The 19,781-nt window shown below is 54.6% G+C and overlaps 1 protein-coding gene across 6 annotated transcripts in view; it reads left to right on the forward strand.

Annotated features, from left to right (window-relative positions):
- The first annotated feature begins 1,688 nt into the window (after nt 1–1,688).
- Nucleotides 1,689–19,781, forward strand: part of CSNK1E (casein kinase 1 epsilon) — a 34,160-nt gene continuing 16,067 nt past the window's right edge. For 3 of the 6 annotated variants that reach the window (XM_007975754.3, XM_007975753.3, XM_007975757.3), the window contains exons 1-6: nt 1,813–1,956; nt 4,988–5,075; nt 16,252–16,362; nt 16,484–16,632; nt 18,589–18,817; nt 19,478–19,648. In XM_007975754.3, the coding sequence (XP_007973945.2) occupies nt 5,000–5,075; nt 16,252–16,362; nt 16,484–16,632; nt 18,589–18,817; nt 19,478–19,648 (736 nt within the window). In that variant the 5' untranslated portion in view covers nt 1,813–1,956; nt 4,988–4,999. Of the gene's footprint in view, nt 1,957–2,134; nt 2,454–4,987; nt 5,076–16,251; nt 16,363–16,483; nt 16,633–18,588; nt 18,818–19,477; nt 19,649–19,781 lie in introns of those variants that run through there. The other 3 variants (XM_007975755.3, XM_007975756.3, XM_007975752.3) reach the window with 3 other exon arrangements.

Genomic DNA, 19,781 nt, shown 5'->3' on the forward strand with positions numbered 1-19,781 from the left:
GCCGAGGCGGGAGGATCACTTGAGGTCAGGAGTTCCAGACCAGCCTGGCCAACATGGTGAAACCCCATCTCTACTAAAAATACTGTGTGGTCCTGGGCAAAAATTATCCAGGTGTGGTGGTGCACATCTGTGATTCCAGCTACTCAGGAGGGAGGTTGAGGCTGGAGAATCACTTGAACCCAGGAGGCAGAGGTTGCAGTGAGCTGAGATTGGGCCACTGAAGTCCAGCCTGGGCAACAGAGTGAGACTCTATCTCAAAACAAACAAAAAAAGCAAAAAACAAAAAACAAAAAAAAACTTTGGGGATTAACAATACAACAGAAAGCACCACACAGGCCAAGTAAAGCCCACCGCCTGGCTGGTGACCCCCTGCTCTAGCAAAGGTGTCACTGAAGGCAGGCCGTCCTAGGGGGAGACTTCTCACTCTTGGAAATGGGCTCTTGATAGACCCAGTTTCCTGGTGATTGCTGGGAGAACAGAGCTGTCCTTTTGGGTTTGTGGTCCTGGGCACACCCCTTCCCCTCTCTGGGCCAGTTTCCTGGTCGGTGAAAGGACCTAGTCTGTGGGGCTCCTGCCCGTTTGGACAAGTGTGTGACTCAGTCCCTCAGCCTCGGGGAGGGAAGATACGGCCATTATAGAAGTGACTCCTCCCAGGAACTGTGCTTCCGGGATTGGACGCAGGGCCTCAGGCATTTTGCGTGTCCACAGTCACAACTGTGTGAATATAGGTGTGTCATAATTGGAAGCTTTGCATGGCACAGTGTAAATATCATCGCTTTAATGACTTTGTTCTGCAACCTTTCATCGGCGGCTCTGGATGCCAGTAGAAGCTTTTATTAATTCTCCCTGTGACCTGGGGAGGACAGGGTCCTTCCTCCCATTTGCTGTTTAAGGAAACCCAAGCTCAGAGCTGGGAGGTGACTTGGCTAAACGTGCACCACCACTCGTGCACCACTCGGAGCCCTGACTCAGGTGTCGGTGCTTTGGTACTGTGGCACCCCTCCTTCAACAGGGGAGAATGAGATTGGGATCTGAGGGTCCTCTCTGTGCCCATCACAGTTTAAGCTGCAGGGAGGAGAAGAAGAAGGAAAAAAGGTCTTTGCCCTTGATTTTTCCACGGGAGGAGAATGTATGAGCCCAGGCTACCTTTCTGGGCCTTGTGTGGAAATCCCTAGCTGTCTCCTCAAATCTCTTGCCCGGAATCAACCTGGCCTGTGTTCTCTGCGGCACTCTGAACCTGGAGGCGGACTGAGCCCCCAGCAGTCTAACATCTTTTGCAGTGTCGTGAATAGCGCCTGTTTTCGCAGGGGCCCAGTGCTCCGCCTGGAGAGGAGAGAGAACCCGGCAGGCGGGGAGAGAAGACTTTGGGTCTAGACCCTCCCCTCCCATCCCTTCACCCCCGCTTTTTGTGCGCCCCCCTCTTCCCCTCTTCCCTGTGTCCCCTCACCCCGTCTTTTCCACCTGTGCCCTGGACTCCATTAGGGTGTCAGTATCTGTGCGCTCCCCTACCCCCACGCGTAAGCCCGCGCTCCTGCACTGGGGCTGGGGGACTGCGTCTCGCGGCTGCGGGCCCCCAGCGCGGAGGGCGCGGGCCCTTTAAATCCTCCGGGGCGGCGGCGGCGGGCCGGGGATGACATCAGCGGGCGGGCCCGGGGCTCAATGGGAGCCGGCGGGCGCGCGCGGTGCGGGAGCGCGCGAGCCGGCGGCGGGGGCGGGCGGGCAGGAGGCCGGGAGGAGGGAGGCGGCGGCGGCGGCGGCGGCGGCGGCGGCGAGAGCCCAGAGCCAGAGCCCGGCCGGGGCCGAGCGGAGCGCGGCGGCGGCGGCGGCGGCGGCTGGGCCAGGAGAGGCTGGCGCGCCGGGCGGCTCCGCGAATCCTCCGGCATCCGCCCCGGCGGGCCGCCCCCGCCCGTGGCAGCCCCCCGAGCAGCGGCCCGGCACCGGCGCCTTCCCGGAGGGGTAAATATTGGGGGGCCGTGGGCCCGCCGAGGGGCGCGAACCTGGGGGAAATCGGGGCTCCCTCAGCCTCTTTGTTTTTGCTGGAGAGGGAAGGAGGGGAGGGCAGACACACGCGCGTTCGCGCTAGGGTGTGGGGGGGGCAGCCCGGGCGCCGCCCGCTCGGCCCGGCGAGGACAAAGGCGCGGCTGGGGACAAGGAGGAGGGGGCCTGTTATTTTGCAGGCTCGCGAGGGAGGCCCCCTCCGGCCGGCCTGCCTCCGCCTCCCCCCGCTGGACCCTCCGAGGCCCCGGCCGGCCAGGCGGCCACCCCGGCTGTGATTTGGGGACGCTGAGGGAGGGGGCCTGGGGTGCTGGGCGCCGGATACTGTTGATTCGGGCCCGCGTAGGTTTCATCGGACAATCGGCGGCGCCCCCTGCTCTCCCGGCCCAGGCGCCCCGACCTGGGGGTCTGCAAGGCTGCTCCCGCTCGTTGGATGGCGGGCGTTTGGGGGTCCTAAGGTGAAGATGTGTGTGGTCACCAGGCCACCGATTTGTTTTTCTTTGTGGAGAGAAAGAAAGGGGTGGGGGTTATTTATCGGATCGGATTCTCCCATTTTTGTGTGTGAGAGATTCGTGTCTTGCAAGTCTCTAAGGAACGTAAAACTGTGTCTGGGTATCGTTAGAGAGAGGATTCCCAAGCCCTTCTTAATACCCAAACTCGAAGTGGGGTGAACCCCCTCCCCAACTTTCCCCTTAGTTTTCTTGCATATTTTCTTCTTGGCATAGCCTCCTTCCTGGAGAAGGATTTGGGGAGAGGAGAAGGGGACACAGTGTCTCAAGTTGCTTCCAAGCAATGCCTGTTTTGGATCTCCTTTGCTTTCCTTTCTATGATGTCTCTTCAATTTTTATTTTAATCGTCCAAGGGACAAGGGCCGTGGCTCAGGGGTAGGTGATGGTGGTCGGGGAGTAAGAAGCATTGCCCGTGTGCCATGCTGGTTGGTAGTTTGTCTAATTTTTTTAACCTGCTGAAACTCTTGAACCTTCATATCCACTTTTCCCCCCACTTTGTTTATCTCCCCCCTCCCCCATGGGAGAAGCAGCAAAACGGAAAAGCCTCTCCATTTCTGAATGAAGCCTTTCTGCTCTCCTCTGGGAGGCTTTTTGGGGATTGGTACCGGGACAGTCTAGGCTCCCCCAGAAACCTTGAACCCCAGGGGTGTTGGAGAGGGCACTGGGGGTCTGGGTGGCTGGCACAGAGCAGTCGGGGTCCTGAAGACCTTGCCCCTCCCTGCTCCCGTTTTCTGCAGACAGCCGGTGAGTGGGGAGAGACTGGGGGGTCATGTGCAGTATATTTATGTAAGACACCCAGACAGAGGGCATGGGTATTTATATAACCCGGCATGGGTATTTATGTAATATAGGATGCGGGTATATTTATGTTCCTTTCCTAACCTGCGGGTTTCCTGGCTGCCATGTGTGGTCTCTGAATTGGTGTTGGCGGAAAATGGACGGGGGTGTGGGGGGGGTTGCGTGCACACCTCCCCCCCGCCGCCCCCCGCAACAGGGCTCACCGTGCGTGCCTGCTTTTCTTTCTTCCCTTGGAGTGTACACACTCGGGAAGCTGGACGTGTGTGTACGTGGGGTGTGTGGCGTGTGGGTTTCCTGCAAACGTGGACTGCGTTCCCCTGGCAGCGTGGCACCTCAGCTGAGACAGGCCAAGCATGTGGGCAGTGGCCCTTGATTGAGAACCCAGAGTTTGGCCAGCTCGGGCGGAGGTCCCTGCCTCATGGTTATTGGTGGAGGGCTGGTGAGCTCCTGGGGAGCCAGGCTGCTGGGGCTGGCCTGTCTCTCCTGGGCTCTGCCCACTGTCCCTGCAATCCATCTCCCTCCCAGGCTGGCCTCGTCGTTGGGGGCAGCTCTTGGCACGGGCAAGGGGCTGATGTTCTGTGCCAGCACAGCTGCTCTGCAGTCTCCTGTTTTGCCTGGTTTGTGAGTGTGGGAGACCACCAGGTGGGATGGCTGGAGCCGTGTCCCAGGCGAGGCTGCTACCGTCTACAGGGTGGTGTGGGGCAGGTGGCGTGGCCTCTGTGGGCCTGAGTACCCTGTCTGCGAAAGGAATTCCCTCTTGCTAGTCCTTGATGCGGGTTCTCTTGTAATCACCCTTCCCCCTGCTTACTGCAGTCCCTGGTCCCTGTGCCCATGGCAGCACTGCCTCCAGGCCTCCAGTTTCCTCCTCTGCTGACCAGGAACAGGGTGTCCAGACTTTTGCCCCAGGCCAGAGCAGAGGGGTCCCTCCTAGGGTGGCCCTGGCCCTGAGGAAGGAGAGAAGCTGCTCACATCAGAACTCCTCCCACCCCTCGGGGGCTGGTGGCTAAAACCCTGGCTCAGTGCCCTCTGTTCTATGAGGGCCCTCTTAGGAGACCCTCCTAGTCTTGAAGGACGCCAGCTCCAAACAGTTTATCCAAGAGGCTACGGGCCTCCATGTGAGGTTCTTGGTGTCATGACGTAGAGATGGGGAGGCGACTGGAAGGTGGGTGGTCTAGGGTGTTTCTTTCCTGCCTTCCCCCCAGTAGGGGATATGACCTTCTCCTGCACGGCACGCTGGGCACCGGTGAGGTCTGGCCTCTGGGCAGGGGCATGCTGGGCACTGGTGAGGTCTGGCCTCTGGGCAGGGGCAGTACTTGGGAAGACCAGGCCAGGCTGTGGGAGCCTGGGGATAGGAGTGGAGAGGCCCTGTCGTTTCAGAGGTGTAAGAAGGCTGATGCCCGTTGTGATCCTTTGAGAAGCTTCTGTTGAGGGGCCCCTGAATGAGTGTCCCCCAAAGACATGCTTGCTTGGCCGCTTCCTCTCTGGCCACACTGAAACCTGACCTCAGCCTCCCTTAGCTGTTCCCCAGGTTTGTGGAGTGCAGGCTGTGGGCCGCCTGACACCTGCAGAATGTGGTCTTCGAGAATGTGGGTCTTCGAGTTCCTGGTGGCTCTGCCTGGCCTTGGGCTGGACCCCTTTCCTGGCTCCCCACTTCACTGACCCTCATGTTCGTGCTTCCTCTGCAGCAAGAGTGAGCCATGGAGCTACGCGTGGGGAACAAGTACCGCCTGGGACGGAAGATTGGGAGCGGGTCCTTCGGAGATATCTACCTGGGTGAGTGTTCCTGACTCCAACTGGAGCCCCTGGGACCAGCCTGTGGTACCAAGAGGAAGAAAGACCCCAGGATTTGGGGCTCTGAAGTTTGAATGTGGCTCCAGGGGCATAATTTGCCCCAGGGCCATTCCAGGTCAGGAAGGAAGCAGCAGGTAGTCAGTCGGGAGGCAGGTCAGGGGGCTCCTCCTGTCACAGGCCAGGCTGGGCACTGGAGGGTATTTTTAGCTCCAGTTTCTGCAGGAGTCATGCGGTTCCTCTGTGCCTCAGTGTCCCGGGTCAGCTGGGTCCCCAGCTGGGTGTGGGGAAACCCAGGCGGGATTCACATCCTTTCCCTTGCTTCCTGGGAGAAAGATACTGGTAGATAAAAGAGACCTGGGTTTTGCTGGACCCCTAGCCAGGCCCCTTCTCTATGTCCTGGTCTCCTGGAACCCAGTCCTGGCAGGTTTTAGGATGACGCAGGCTCCCCTGTAACCTCAGGGGCGGGGTGGGGGGGTCTCCTCATTAGGGAGTTCTCTCTCTCTTTCTCTCCAGATGTGCTTCCTGTTGAAAGTATGAGTTTGCTGTGATGTTGCATTTTAAACAAGTCACTGACCTCTCAGTCTTCTCCTTGGCCTGGGAGAAATGAGGCTTGCGCCTTTCAGTGCCACTTTTGGGGGGCACGGTCATGAGTCCTGGCCCTTCCTTTGTGATTATTGGTCCAAAGGGAAGGTATTTAGTGTTGGTGATTGTGGATTGGGGGTGGAGGCTTGGAGTTGCTGGAGTGAGGTAGCCAGCCCCTCTAGGATTTATCCTCATTCCTGTCCCTGCGCCCTCAGAAGCAGGTTAGACGCATCTCTGGGCCTTGGTTACCCTCCTTGGAAAATGAAAATCAGCTCTGTCCAGTGCAGAGATCACCAAGTCTGTGTGTCATATCCATCAATTTAGAACTTCGGGCTTTGTGTTACCTCATGGGTAGGGTCCCTTGGAGTGTGAAATGTGTCAAGGAAGCCTCAATGGAGACAGTGTCGGAGACTGGGAGTTCCCTGAGCACTTCCGTGCAGGGTACTTTCTGCAGCCCCTAGAGATAGTACCAGATTCTTTGGCACATCAGGAAACTGAGGCACAGATGGTCAAGTTGGTCTCCCAAGACCACTCTAGAAAACTGGCAGAAGCAGCCTGTATGCCCACAGCCCGCCACATGAGTGAGAGCGTGGAAGACAGAACACGCTGAGGGAGATGTTAGACGTCTAGTTCTGCGTTCTAGACATGGCTTTGTGTGGCTGTGGGAAGGTCATGCGGCTCCTCTGTGCCTCAGTGTCCCCATCTATAAAGTTTGTGATAATTCTGCCTGCCTGATCAAGAACGGTTCTAAGGCACAGATGAAATGACAGATGGGAAAGTATTTTGTAAACTCTAAAGTGCCAGCCAGATGTGCAGTTCATTGCTGAGTGTTTAGTGGATGACCCTCCCCTGTGGACACCCGGGAGCTCAGAGGGAGGGAGAGTGTGCGGCATAGCTGGTTCATAGGTTTTCTCTGCGACGCCAAGCTACTCCCGGGGAGGCAGGCGTTAGGTAGTATCTGCTAGTGGTCAGCACAGTGGGTGTTCACTGAAGGCTAGTCAAGCAAACCAATGAGAAAATGGGGACTGTGACATGCACAGGCATGCACAGCAGCCTCACAGCAGAATAGAAAAAGGCTGGGATGGCCAGGTGCGCTGGCTCACACTTGTAATACCAGCACTTTGGGAAGCCAAGGCAGATGGATTGCTTGAGTCCAGGAGTTCGAGACCAACCTGGGCAACATGGTGAGACCCCCATCTCTACAAGAAAAATACTAAAATCAGCTGGGTGTGGTGGCACGTGCATGTAATCCCGGCTACTCGGGAGGCTGAGGTGGGAGAATCACCTGAACCATGGAGGTTGAGGCTATGGTGAGCTGAGATTGCACCACTGCACTCCAGCCTGGGTGTCAGAGTGAGACCATGTCTCAAAACAAAGGAGGCCAGGAGCTGTGGCTCACGCCTGTAATCCCAGCACTTTGGAAGGCCAAGACGGGCAGATCATTTGAGGTCAGGAGTTCGAGACCAGCCTGGCCAACATGGTGAAACCCTGTCTCTACTAAAGATACAAAAATTAGCTTGGTGTGGTGGCACGTGCCTGTAGTCCCAGTCTCTGCACTGGACAGAGCTGATTTTCATTTACCAAGGAGGGTAACCAAGGCACAGAGGTGTGTCTAGCCTGCTTCTGAGGGCACAGGGACAGGAATGAGGATAAATCTTAGAGGGGCTGGCTCTGGGACTACAGGAGGCTGAGGCAGAAGAATGGCTTGAACCTGGGAGGCGGAGGTTGCAGTGATCTGAGATCGTGTCATTGCACTCCAGCCTGAAAAAGAAGGAAAGAAAAAGGCTGAGATTTGGGAGTCAGTCCAGGTTCAGATCCCCAGTCTGTTCCTCATTTGTTGTGTGACCTGGAGTAAGTCACTGTATCATGCTGAGCCTCAGTCTTCACATATGAAATGAGTGTACCCAGCTCCTTACTGTGTGAAATTGGAGTGGGTGTAAAGGACCCTCGTATGAGTGAAGCTGTTGGGCTCAGCACTGAAGCCTGGAGCCACTGGCTAGAGGTCAAAGGGCATGGAGATAGCTCTTGGCACAGACTTGTTCCTAGACAGTGCCCATCCCAGGTCCCGTCTTGTCTTTTTGCAGAGAGGAGACTGAGGCCCATGGCTGGAGGGGGACAGCGCAAGATCACTCAGAAAATCCAGAATCTTATGTGGTGGGACCTCCCTGGGGACAGGACTTCCTGTTTATCTGCATAGTCATCTCATTCATTTAAAAAACTAAGTCCAGATTTACTCCTCTTTTTACTGGCTCTGGAGTAAATTCAGCCTAGGTTTGGGTGCTGGTGCTCCCTTTTATGAGCTGTATGCACTTGGGCAGGTGATGACCTTGTCCATCCTCAGCTTCCCCATCTGCAAAATGGGGTCATGAGAAGTAATGAGGTTGTGGTGTGTAAAGTACCCGCGTGTGCTGGGCCCAGCAGTAGGTGCTGTACGCTGTGCCCCCACCGTTGCCCCCACCATTGGAACTGTTTTCGAAGGGTCTGGGTCCTCTGGGTCTGAGTCTGGGGAAGTGAGTCAGACTCCTGAGTCTCTGTGTTCCCTGGTGCAAGGACCTCAGGGGACCCTGCCCCGACTCACCATCCTGCCAGCACCCTCCTGGGCCCCTGTCTTGTTGGTTTGGGGACAGTGGTGATTGTAGGGCATCCCTGGCCAGCCTCGCTGGCTCCATTTATTCAATGCTCTGGCCACATTCTTCTCCCCAGTGCCGTGCCAGGGCCTGACTCCAGATGGCCTCTGCAGGTGGGGCTGGATGCGTCCTCCAAGCCCTGCTTTCCAGGATCACCTGAGGGCCAGCACACTATAGATGTGACTTCTGCCCTTCCTCCCTTTGCATCATAAGGGGTCAGCCAAGAGAGTGGGGCCTGCTTTGTTAAGGCCCTGCTGTTGCCCATCCAGGGTCCAGAGGTGGCCAAATCTGGGCCCATTCTCTAGACTTGCATCCTGGGGAACTCTCTAGACCTCTTAGAGTCTCTGGTCCTCAGCTCTGAAAGGAGAACAGTGTTTTCCACTGACGGGTGGTTCCAGGGGTGAGAGTTAATGCAGGGAATACTCCAGGCCTCTGATGGGTGGGAACTGAGGTTGTCCCCACTGCTGCTGCTGCTGCTGCCGCCGGGACGGGTGGTCTTCATCCCCTGTCCTCCAGTCTACCCAGGTCCCCGATTGTGTCCATGTGTCTGTGTAGGTGTCAAGTAGGCCCCCATGTGAGGCTGGCCATGCCTGTGGCCACTTGGAACTTGCTAAGTTCCCAGCCCCTCTAGGGCCAGCCAAGTCCAAGCCCTTTTCTGTGTCCAAGTTTGTTTTGGGAACTGGCAGTCCCCCCACTGTGTCTAACTCATGGGACATCTTCTGTTCCTGAAATCGGGCAGTTCTTCCAGCTTCTAGGCCTTCGCATGGGGGGTACCCCTGCATCTATGCTCAGCTGGCTGCCAGACACAGCCTTTGCCGGGAGGCCTCACCTGGAGTTGGAGTGGAGAAAAAACACAGGGACTTTGGGGACTAAGACTGAAATTCTGGCTGTGCCCCAACCAGTTCTGTCAGACTTCAGGCCAGTTACCTAACCTCTCTGAACCTCAGCTTAGTGGTTGTAAGAATTAAGGGAGCTCAGAGAAAAGCCTGGCTGCTTCCTGATAGAATTTAGAGGCCACCAAGGAACTCATTGGTGGCAGGACCTGCTGCAGGGGTAGGCAGCTCTGGCAGGTTTCCAGCACTTGCGGGAGTCAGAGGCTTTGCCTAGCAGCTTGGATCCCTGTCCCTGGGACGTGTGTGGCATATGATCATTTGACCTTTGGTGTCTGTTTTTCCACATGTCAAACAGAAATGCAAACAGTAGGCCGGGTGTAGTGGCTCATGCCTGTAGTCTCAGCATTTTGGGAGACCAAGGCGGGTGGATCATTTGAGGTCAGGGGTTTGAGACCAGCCTGGCCAACATGCAGAACCCCATCTCTACTAATGATACGAAAATTAGCCAGGCATGGTGGTGTCTGCCTGTAGTCCCAGCTACTTGGGAGGCTGAGGCATGAGAATTGCTTGAACCCAAGAGGCAGAAGTTGCAGTGAGCTGAGATCATGCCACTGCACTCCAGCCCGGGTGACAGAGTGAAGCTATGTCTCAAAAAAAAAAAGAAAAAAGAAATACAAACAGTAGTACTCGAAGGGTGGGATAAGGGCTCGATGGGAGGAGGGCCCCGTCTACCCACTACCTCCCCATTACCTCCCCAGCACCCCCCCAGAACCTCCCCAGCACCTCTCCTCCCTGCACACATCTGCCGAATCACCAAGTACTGCAGGCCCTGCCTCCAAAGTGTCACTCATTCTCTGCACCCTGCCCGAGCAGGGCCACTGTCAGCTCATGCCTGGTCTCTGTAGTGGCCTTCCCAGGCCTTCCACTACCCCTCTAGCCTCCTCCAGCCCTTTCTTATCCACCAGGTAGCCTCAACAGGGTGATTTTTGTCCCCCAGGAGACATACGTCAAGATCTGGAGAACTTTTGGTTGTTACAATTCAGGGGGAAGGAGGTGACCTGGCATCTAGTGGGTAGGAGTCATGGGTGCTGTTAGATGCCCTGTGGTGCCCAGGGTAGCCCCACAGCCAGGAGTTCTCCAGCTCCAGCGTCGGGAGTGCCAAGGCTGAGAGATCCTGTGATCACACACCTGAACATGGCCCTTGGTGCCTCGGGCTGAAAGCCAGGATCTTAGCCGGCCATTCAAGACCAGATCTCTCCCCTGCCCACTCTTCCACTGTGTTTTTCTGCCACTCCAGGGTTCCCGCTGCACCCGCTCCTATTGGGCCTCTGCCTGTGCCATGACCTCTCTTGTCTGTCCAGTACAGTCCTGTTTGGGAGCCAGGAGCCCTTGCAGCCTGCCTTCCCGGAGGCTCTCTTTTCCTCCATAGCGTGACTTACTCCCTCTTCCCCTCCTCCCACTGGCTGGACACCGGCTCATCTCTAGCCTAGGGGCTGCACTTCCCATCAAGCCGGACATCGTAGAGCATTGACTCTGTGTCAGGCACTCTCCTAAGCATGTTTGTCCCTCAGAACATCCTAATGAGCCAGATAGTGTCATTGGTTTACACCTGAGGTGCCTGGGGCTCTGAGGGGTCAAGTGCCTTGTCTGAGGACCCTGGCCAGGGGATATCCGAGTCAGGATTTGGGCTCTAGCAGGTTGGCTCTGAAACTCACACTTTAACCGCTGCACTCTCCTGCCTCTCTGCTCGTGGGGAAATGGAGCACAACCAGGGGACTCTAAGGAGCCGAGCGCCCCTCCCGTGCCATATTCTCACTGCCCCCTGGAAACCTGTGTGGCTCATCCCAGTGACGAGCATTGATGTGTCAAAAGCTCTTTACAGTTTGCAAAGTACTTTCTTTCCTATTGCTGGCTAGATTGAGTTATTCATTCTATTTTTCTTTTTCTTTTATTAAAAATCCAAATACACACACAAAACTAAAAATCAAAACACAAAAATGTGTTAAGTCAAAGAAGCCAGTCACAAAAAATCACATGTATGATTCTATTTGATTCTATTTCTGTGAAACGTCCAGAAAAGACAAACCCATAGAGACAGAATGTAGATTAGTTGGGGGGCAGGGGATGGAGCGAGGAGATAGGGCCTGACCCCACTAAAGGCTACAGGTGTTTTCAGGGTGATGAAAATACAGCCCTCCTGGGCCAGGCACGATGGCTCACGCCTGTAATTCCTGCACATTGGGAGGCTGAGGCAGGTGAATCACTTGAGCCCAGGAGTTGGAGACCAGCCTAGGCAAGATGGCAAACCTTGTCTCTACAAAAAATATAGAAATTAGCCGGGTGTGGTGGCTGGCACCTGTAGTGCCAGCTACTTGGGAGGCTGAAGTGGGAGGCTCACTTGCGCCCCAGAGGTTGAGGCTGCAGTGAGCTGTGTTAGTGCCACTGCAGTCCAGCCTGGGTGACAGATTGAGACCCTGTCTCAAAAACAAAATACAGCCCCCCACCCTCGGTACCTGTGGGGAATAGGTTCCAGGATCCCCCTCAGATACCAAAATCCTCTGATTCTCAAGTTCCTAATATAAAAAACTAGAGTATTTGTGTATAACCTATCTGCATCCTCTATATACTTTGTTTTTTTGAGACGGAGTCTCGCTCTGTCGCCAGGCTGGAGTGCAGTTGTGTGATCTCGGCTTACTGCAACCTCCTCCTCCCAGTTTCAAGAGATTCTCCTGCCTCAGCCTCCTAAGTAGCTGGGATTACAGGCACTTGCCACCACGACTGGCTAATTTTTGTGTTTTTGGTAGAGATGGGGTTTCATCATGTTGGTCAGGCTGGTCTGGAACTCCTTACCTCCTGATCCGCCTGCCTGGTCTCCCGTAGTGCTGGGATTACAGGCGTGAGCCATTGCACCCGGCCTTTTCCATATGCTTTAAATCATCTCTAGACTATTTATAATACCTGATACAATGTAAATGCTATGTAAATAGTTATTGTGCTGTATTTTTAATTTTTATATTATTTACCTATTTACTTTTGAGACATGGTCTTGCTCTGTCACCCAGGCTGGAGTGTGGTGGCGTGATCATAGCTCACCGCAGCCTTGACTTCCTAGGCTCAAACAATCCTCCCGCCTCAGCCTCCCAGGTGGCTGGACCACAGGCACGTGCTACCATGCCTAGCTAACTTTTGTATTGTTTGTAGAGCTAGGGTCTCACTATGTTGCTTAGGCTGGTCTCGAACTGCTGAACTCAAGTAATCCTCCTCAGCCTCCCAAAGTGCTAGGACTGCAGATGTGGATCACTGCACCCAACCTGTTTCTTTTTTTTTTTGAGATGGAGCCTTGCGCTGTTGCCCAGGCCAGACGGGGTTTCTTTTCTTTCTTTTTTTTTTTTTTGAGACGGAGTCTGGCTCTGTCGCCCGGGCTGGAGTGCAGTGGCCGGATCTCAGCTCACTGCAAACTCCGCCTCCCGGGTTTACACCATTCTCCTGCCTCAGCCTCCCGAGTAGCTGGGACTACAGGCGCCCGCCACCTCGCCTGGCTAGTTTTTTATATTTTTTAGTAGAGACGGGGTTTCACTGTGTTAGCCAGGATGGTCTCGATCTCCTGACCTCGTGATCCGCCCGTCTCGGCCTCCCAAAGTGCTGGGATTACAGGCTTGAGCCACCGCGCCCGGCCAAGACGGGGTTTCACCATGTTAGTCAGGATGGTCTAGATCTCCTGACCTCGTGATCCACCCACCTCGGCCTCCCAAAGTGCTGGGATTATAGACGTGAGCCACCGCGCCCGGCCCAACCTATTTCTTATTGTTGTATTGTTATTTTTTTCCCCACGTATTTTTGATCTATGGTTGAATCGGCAGATGCGGAACCCACGGCAGATGCTGATATGAAGGGCTGGTTGTGTTCTAAAATTGATTGTGGTAATGGCTGCGCAAGCTTGTGAATATACTAAAAACAGTGAATCGCACACTTTGAGTGAGTCAATTGAAGAGTTATCTGAATTACATCTCAATAAAGGTGTTGAAAGAAATTGCAACTTATAACACAGTATCCAGTGAAGCGTCCCCCCTTCTTCCTCCCTGACCCACTTAGCCCTGTACAGTCATGTTTCTGTTCAGTGTTTCTTTATGTAGCTAGAGCCAAACACAGATACTTAGTTCCCCACCTTTTTAAAGACAAATGAGAGCGTGGAATATACACTGTTCTGTGCTTTGCTTTTTCACTTCCTGTATCTTGGAGATCTTTCCACTTCTGTGCAAAGAGAGCTTCCTCATTCTTTTTCCATTGTATTCTGTTTTATGGATGGGTTATTCTTTATTTAATCAGCACCCGCCGCCCCCCATGAGGCACATTTGGGTTGTTTCCAAGCTTCTGCTGTTGCAAACAGCCTGCAGCCGACAGCCTTGTCCCTGCCTTGTTTTGCACCATGCTAGGATGTCGGGTAAACTCCCAGAAGCGGGGTTGCTGGTCAGGGCTGAGTGGTGTCAAATCCCCCTCCAGTGGCGACTCAGCAGTTCACGCCTGGAACACCTGAGAGGAGTGCTCAGCCACCCCACAGTCTTGCCGACAGAGGGGTGTGTTATCTCGTGAGACTTTTGACAATCCTAGGTGAAACATGGTCTTTCACGATCATATTAATTTGCATTTCTCTTACAAGGAGGTTGGGCATCTTTCCCTATGAGTAAGGCTTTTCTATTAATGATTTCTTTCTCTGTGAAGTGTGTGTTCAAATTCTTTGGCCTATTTTCTGTTGAGTCTCTTTCCGACTGATTTGTAGGAGCTCATTACATATTAGCTCTTCGCCTGTGATAAGAATTGCAAGTGAGTATGTTTCTTACGACTTTATTTCTGGTGTTTTTGCCATGCAGAAGGGATTCTTTTTTCTTTTTTTGGAGAGGAAGGAGCTTTTTTTTTCTTTTTCTTTTTCTTTTTTTTTTTTTTTTTTAATGGCTTCAGGATTTTGAATCAGGGATAAAAATAAGAGCCTTGCCTAACCCCAAGGCTATAAGGCAATTCTCCCTTCTTCTAACATTTCATTGTTATTTCCTATTAAACGTTGAGTGGATACAAAGAATACATATAGAATACCTACATGGCATAAGGTATCCCTCCCTGGGAGCCACCGTCTGACATTTCATCTTTTCCTTTCTTTCATGTTTAAGTCTGTATTGTCTTGTTGCCTGCTTTGATATGGAAACAAGTAGAGCTGTGCTCACACTCCTCTTTTTTTTTTTTTTTTTTTTTTTTTGTTGAGACGGAGTCTCGCTCTATCGCCCCAGTCTGGAGTGCAGTGGCACCATCCCGGCTCACTGCAAGCTCCACCTCCCGGATTCGTGCCATTCTCCTGCCTCAGCCTCCCAAGTAACTGGGGCTACAGGCGCCCGCCACCATGCCCAGCTAATTTTTTGTGTTTTTAGTAGAGACAGGGTTTCACTGTGTTAGCCAGGATGGTCTCAATCTCCTGACCTTGTGATCCGTCCGCCTCGGCCTCCTGAAGTGCTGGGATTACAGGAATTTGGTAAACCACCATGCCTGGCCTCGGATAGAATGTTTTCAAGGTGCATTTGTGTCATAGTGTGTATCGGTGCTTTATTCTTCTTTATTGCTGAATAACATTCCACTGTGTGGAGTCACCGCATTCCGTTCATCCCTTCGTCTGTGACAGATGTTCGTTGTTTCCACCCTCCGGCTGCTGTGAGGAGTGCACCCCTGGGACTGGGGTCCTTGTGGGAAGCAGGCATCCGTTCCTCTTCTCTGCCGCCTGGGATTGCCGGGTGCCTGCACCACTGTTCCCATTCTTCTGCTGCCATGTACTTGGGCTGTTTGTTCCTGTGTCCATCCTTGTCCTGTCCGCCTGGTGCACACGTGTTTCTGAAGGACGTACACTCAGGACTGGGGTTGCTTGGGCGAGCGTTTGTTATCAGCTTCACTCAAGAGGTGCACAGGGGCTGTGCCAACTCACACCCCCGCCTTTATTTCTTACATGCAAACATTTCCTCTACTTGAGATTTCCCCTGGTTGTGGTGTGAGCCATGGTGTCTTTTGTCAGATCGCCAGCCAGTTGTTCCAGGGGCATTATCACTGAATAGTCTCATCTTTTCCTCTGATGTGAGGTCCTGCTTTTCTCCTGTCTTGAACTCCTCCTGGGGCTATGTCCCTGGGAGTTGTTCTGGCCTGTTTGTGTGCAACAGTTTCCTACTCCTGCTACTGGGCTCGCTGCTGGCCCCAAGAAGGAGACACCCTGTCACCCAGCCTAGCCCCAGCCCTTCATCTCATCCACCCCATATAGCTAGGGAAACTGAGGCAAGGTACACTTTGGGTTTGGTCTTTCTTGTGACTTCTTGAGTTGGGCTGTGCGCCCAGGCAGAGAGCGGGACCTTAGTGTGTGTGAGGGTATTTTCGTAGGGCCCCTTAAGAAGCCAGGAGTGCACTGGGGGAGAGGCGGAGGTGCAGGCAGGACCTCTGACCTAGGCTGGTGGCCAGCAGAGCCGGGGTTGACGCTCAAGGCCGCCATTTACAGGTCATGTGACGCTGAGCTGGGTCTCAGTTTTCTCATCTCTACAACTAGGGAGTGAGAATCGAATGAGGCACTGGATTAGAATGTGCGGGGCTGCCTCTGAAGGCACCAGTGTTGATTGAGGGGTTGCTGTGGCTGTCCCGTCTTCATTCTGCAGGCCAGGGTGGTCCTGGCTTGTTCTGGTGTGTTTGGCAGCCCAGCCCCATTGGGCCCCTTCTCTGCACGTGCCACCACTTCAAACCTACAGACACCGCTGCCCGAATTAGCTCCAGGACTCAGTCCCCTCCCTTAGGTGATCTGTGAGCCTTTTGCATCCCTGCCCCTTGCCCCACTCACATCAGGCCTCCTTGTTGCCCCAACCTGTGGCCCTGAGTAGCTCTTGTGTGTCACCTCTGTCCCTCGCAGCGCTGACCTTCTTTCCCCGCAGGAACCCTTTGCCTGGGCTCCTTTGCCCACTTCCCAGCCTCCCCCAAGAGCTCCTCAAGGGCAGATGGCCCCGGGCCCAGCGCACACCAGATCTCAGAAATGCTAAGTGGGGTGCCTGGGACTGCCTGGCCTTTGAGGGTGACCCTGGTCCCTTGCCTCCCCACCCCGGGCAGGTGCCAACATCGCCTCTGGTGAGGAAGTCGCCATCAAGCTGGAGTGTGTGAAGACGAAGCACCCCCAGCTGCACATTGAGAGCAAGTTCTACAAGATGATGCAGGGCGGCGGTGAGCGCAGGGTGGGCGGCAGCGGGCGCCGGTGGGGGGGTGGGCGGCCATGAGTGCAGGGCGGGCTGGGCGTGGCTGGCTGCCTCTGAACCCTGACAGAGGCCCTCCGCTTGACCCCCAGTGGGGATCCCTTCCATCAAGTGGTGCGGAGCTGAGGGCGACTACAACGTGATGGTCATGGAACTGCTGGGGCCCAGCCTCGAGGACCTGTTCAACTTCTGTTCCCGCAAGTTCAGCCTCAAGACGGTGCTGCTCCTGGCCGACCAGATGGTGAGTCCCCGTCCCCTCCATCCCCAGCCAGATGCCTGTGGGCCCAGGATACCAGCCCTGCCTCCTGCCCCCAGAGGATGCCAGGGGACGGGCCTGCGCCAGGAGACCTTGGCCACTGGCTATAGAATTCTAGGTGTTTATTTATTTTATTTATTTTTTGAGGCAGAGTCTCACTGTGTTGCCCAGGCTGGAGCGCAGTGGTGCGATTTCGGCTCATTGCAACATCCGCTTCCCAGGTTCAAGCAATTCTCCTGCTTCAGCCTCATGAGTAGCTGGGATTATAGGCCTTGCCACCACGCTGGGCTAATTTTTATAGTTTTAGTAGAGACAGAGTTTTACCAAGTGATCCACCCGTCTTGGCCTCCCCAAGTGCTGGGATTACAGGCGTGAGCCACCGCGCCCAGCCAAGGTGTTTATTTAAAATGTGGATTTCAGGCCCAACTCCAGACATGCCAAGTCAGGTTCCTGGGGTAGGGCCTGGGGCTCTGCCTGGGGTAGCTTTATTTATTTATTTCAAAAATATTGCTTAATTATAAGAAATAGAGATGGGGGTCTCACTGTGTTGACCAGGTTGGTCTCAAACTCCTGGCCTCAAGCAGTCTTCCCATCTTGTCCTCCCAAGATGGGAATTACACGGGATTACAGGCATGATCACTGCGTCTGGTCTGCCCTGGGTAATTTATAAAGCCTGCGGTCGGTCACACAGACCTGGGTCCTGTTCCAGACCAGTGACTGTAGGTGAACGCCGAACCCCTCTGAGCCTCAGTGGCCTCATGTGAGAGTCTCTCGTTTGTCGGTTGTTGAAGGGATCGAGTGGATTAGGTGAGATGCCATTCAGCGCTTTGCCAAACCAGACCCCTCTAACAGGCCGTTAAGTACCAAGCCCTTCATCAGCATAGGGAGGAAAGCCTCTTAAACACACGAAACTGTAGAATTTTGAACTTGGAATGGAACATGGAGATCTTGTACAGGGGTTTTAGTCTTGGTCTGCATTAAGTCCTGTGACGTACGCTCAAGGTGTGTGAGCAGAGGGTTGCCAGAGCCCCTCATGGTGTGAAACCCAAGAAAGGTGCAGGAGATGTTGAGCTGTGCTAAACCTGGGACCAGAGCCAGAAGCCACGGCATGTGCATGGATGTTACTTTGAGTTTTAAAAACTCGACTGAGAAGGTGGCTCAAGTCTGTAATCCCAGCACTTCAGGAGGCCGAGGCGGGCGGCTCACCTGAGGTCAGGAGTTTGACACCAGTCTGACCATCATGGTGAAACCCCGTTTTTGCTAAAAATACAAAAAATTAACTGGGCGTGGTGGTGCGCGCCTATAGTCCCAGCTACTTGGGAGGCTGAGGCAGGAGAATCACTTGAATCCTGGAGGCAGAGGTTGCAGTGAGCCGAGATTTTGCCACTGCATTCCAGCCTGTGCAACAGACCGAGACTCCATCTTAAAAAAAAAAAAAAGAAAAGAGGGCCATGTGCCTGTCTGAGTTAGGCATCCTTCGGAAGCCCTGTCTTTTGTGCTCTGCCTCTATCACCTCTGCCTGGTTTAGGCTCCCCCCGTGCTCCCTCCATGCCCCTCCCCCACATCTGTTGCCTCTCTGACTCCCTGAGTCCTATGAGTGTGGGGCCGGGCAGGCAAGCCTTCCATGGGGAACCAGTTGCCTTTCTAGCAGAGTCTTCATTTCTGGATCAGGAGTTCTGGATTAGCTTTCCTGCAGTACTCTCTTTGTCTCACAACCAACTTGGTGAACTCCCCCTTCAGAGTTCATCCTGATGTCACATTTTCCAGGAGGCCTTCTCTGGCCTGCCCCTTAATCATCCTTCATGGTCGAACGCAGACCTTTCTCCCTCTCCAGGGCAGGGACCATGTGTGCATTTTCCACCTCCGTGGCCCCAGCCCCTGCCTGGCCCAGAGCACTGGGCGAGGGCCCCTCTGTTGAACAAATGGCCCCCTCCTCCCCAGATCAGCCGCATCGAGTATATCCACTCCAAGAACTTCATCCACCGGGACGTCAAGCCCGACAACTTCCTCATGGGGCTGGGGAAGAAGGGCAACCTGGTCTACATCATCGACTTCGGCCTGGCCAAGAAGTACCGGGATGCCCGCACCCACCAGCACATTCCCTACCGGGAAAACAAGAACCTGACCGGCACAGCTCGCTACGCTTCCATCAACACGCACCTGGGCATTGGTGAGGGAGCCAGGCCTGGAGCAGTGTGCACCCGGGGCCGCTGGCTAGGGCCTGGCTCTCTGGAGCCCTCTCACCCTCTACCTTGATGGAGGCCCCCAGGCTCTTTTCTAGTGAGAAAGTTCCCATCCCATCTGCCCCCAAGCTCGGACTTAATCCCTGTCCTTGCATAGTCGGGTCTTCCCCTTTGTAAGCCAAGCTGTGTGTGCAGGGCGCCTTCCCAGGCCCTGCTTCCTCCTCTGCCCTGTTGGTGCAGGCTGGAAAATACAGGCTCAGAGGTTTAACACAGGTTGCTTAAGGTCATGCAGCTTAGCTAATGCCAAAGCTGGATTTGACCCCGGCCCCATCTGATGCTGAAGCTTGTGACCTCTCCATGGGGTGGGCCAGGCAAGGGGGCAGTAGGTGCCCTGTCATGGTCATTGAATGATTAAGTGCCTGAACTGGAAAAACTAGGCCCAAATTAAGGTGAGAAGGCCCTGCCTTAGGCTTCTTCTCTGTAGGAGGAAGATAATAGCAGTGCCTGTTTAAAATGTGTGCAGTGAGCAACATCTGATGGGGGAGCAGGAGGGTCCTGGTTTACATGGAGAGGAGCATGACCCAGAGGATGACTTAGGGGCCTGAGTGAACCCCTGTCCCTCACCTAGTGTTTGACTCTCTGTGCAGAGCAAAGCCGTCGAGATGACCTGGAGAGCCTGGGCTACGTGCTCATGTACTTCAACCTGGGCTCCCTGCCCTGGCAGGGACTCAAAGCAGCCACCAAGCGCCAGAAGTATGAGCGGATCAGCGAGAAGAAGATGTCAACACCCATTGAGGTCCTCTGCAAAGGCTATCCCTGTGAGTAGCCCAGTGGGAGGGGACATGCCTGGGGGTCCCTGGGGCACTGTCTAAGGGAAAGGTGAGGCCATACAAAGCCCACACTGGGGCCAGGTGCAGTGGCTCACGCCTGCGATCCCAGCACTTTGGGAGG

This window comes from Chlorocebus sabaeus, chromosome 19, assembly GCF_047675955.1.
Source record: "Chlorocebus sabaeus isolate Y175 chromosome 19, mChlSab1.0.hap1, whole genome shotgun sequence".
Taxonomy (NCBI): Eukaryota; Metazoa; Chordata; class Mammalia; order Primates; family Cercopithecidae; genus Chlorocebus; species Chlorocebus sabaeus.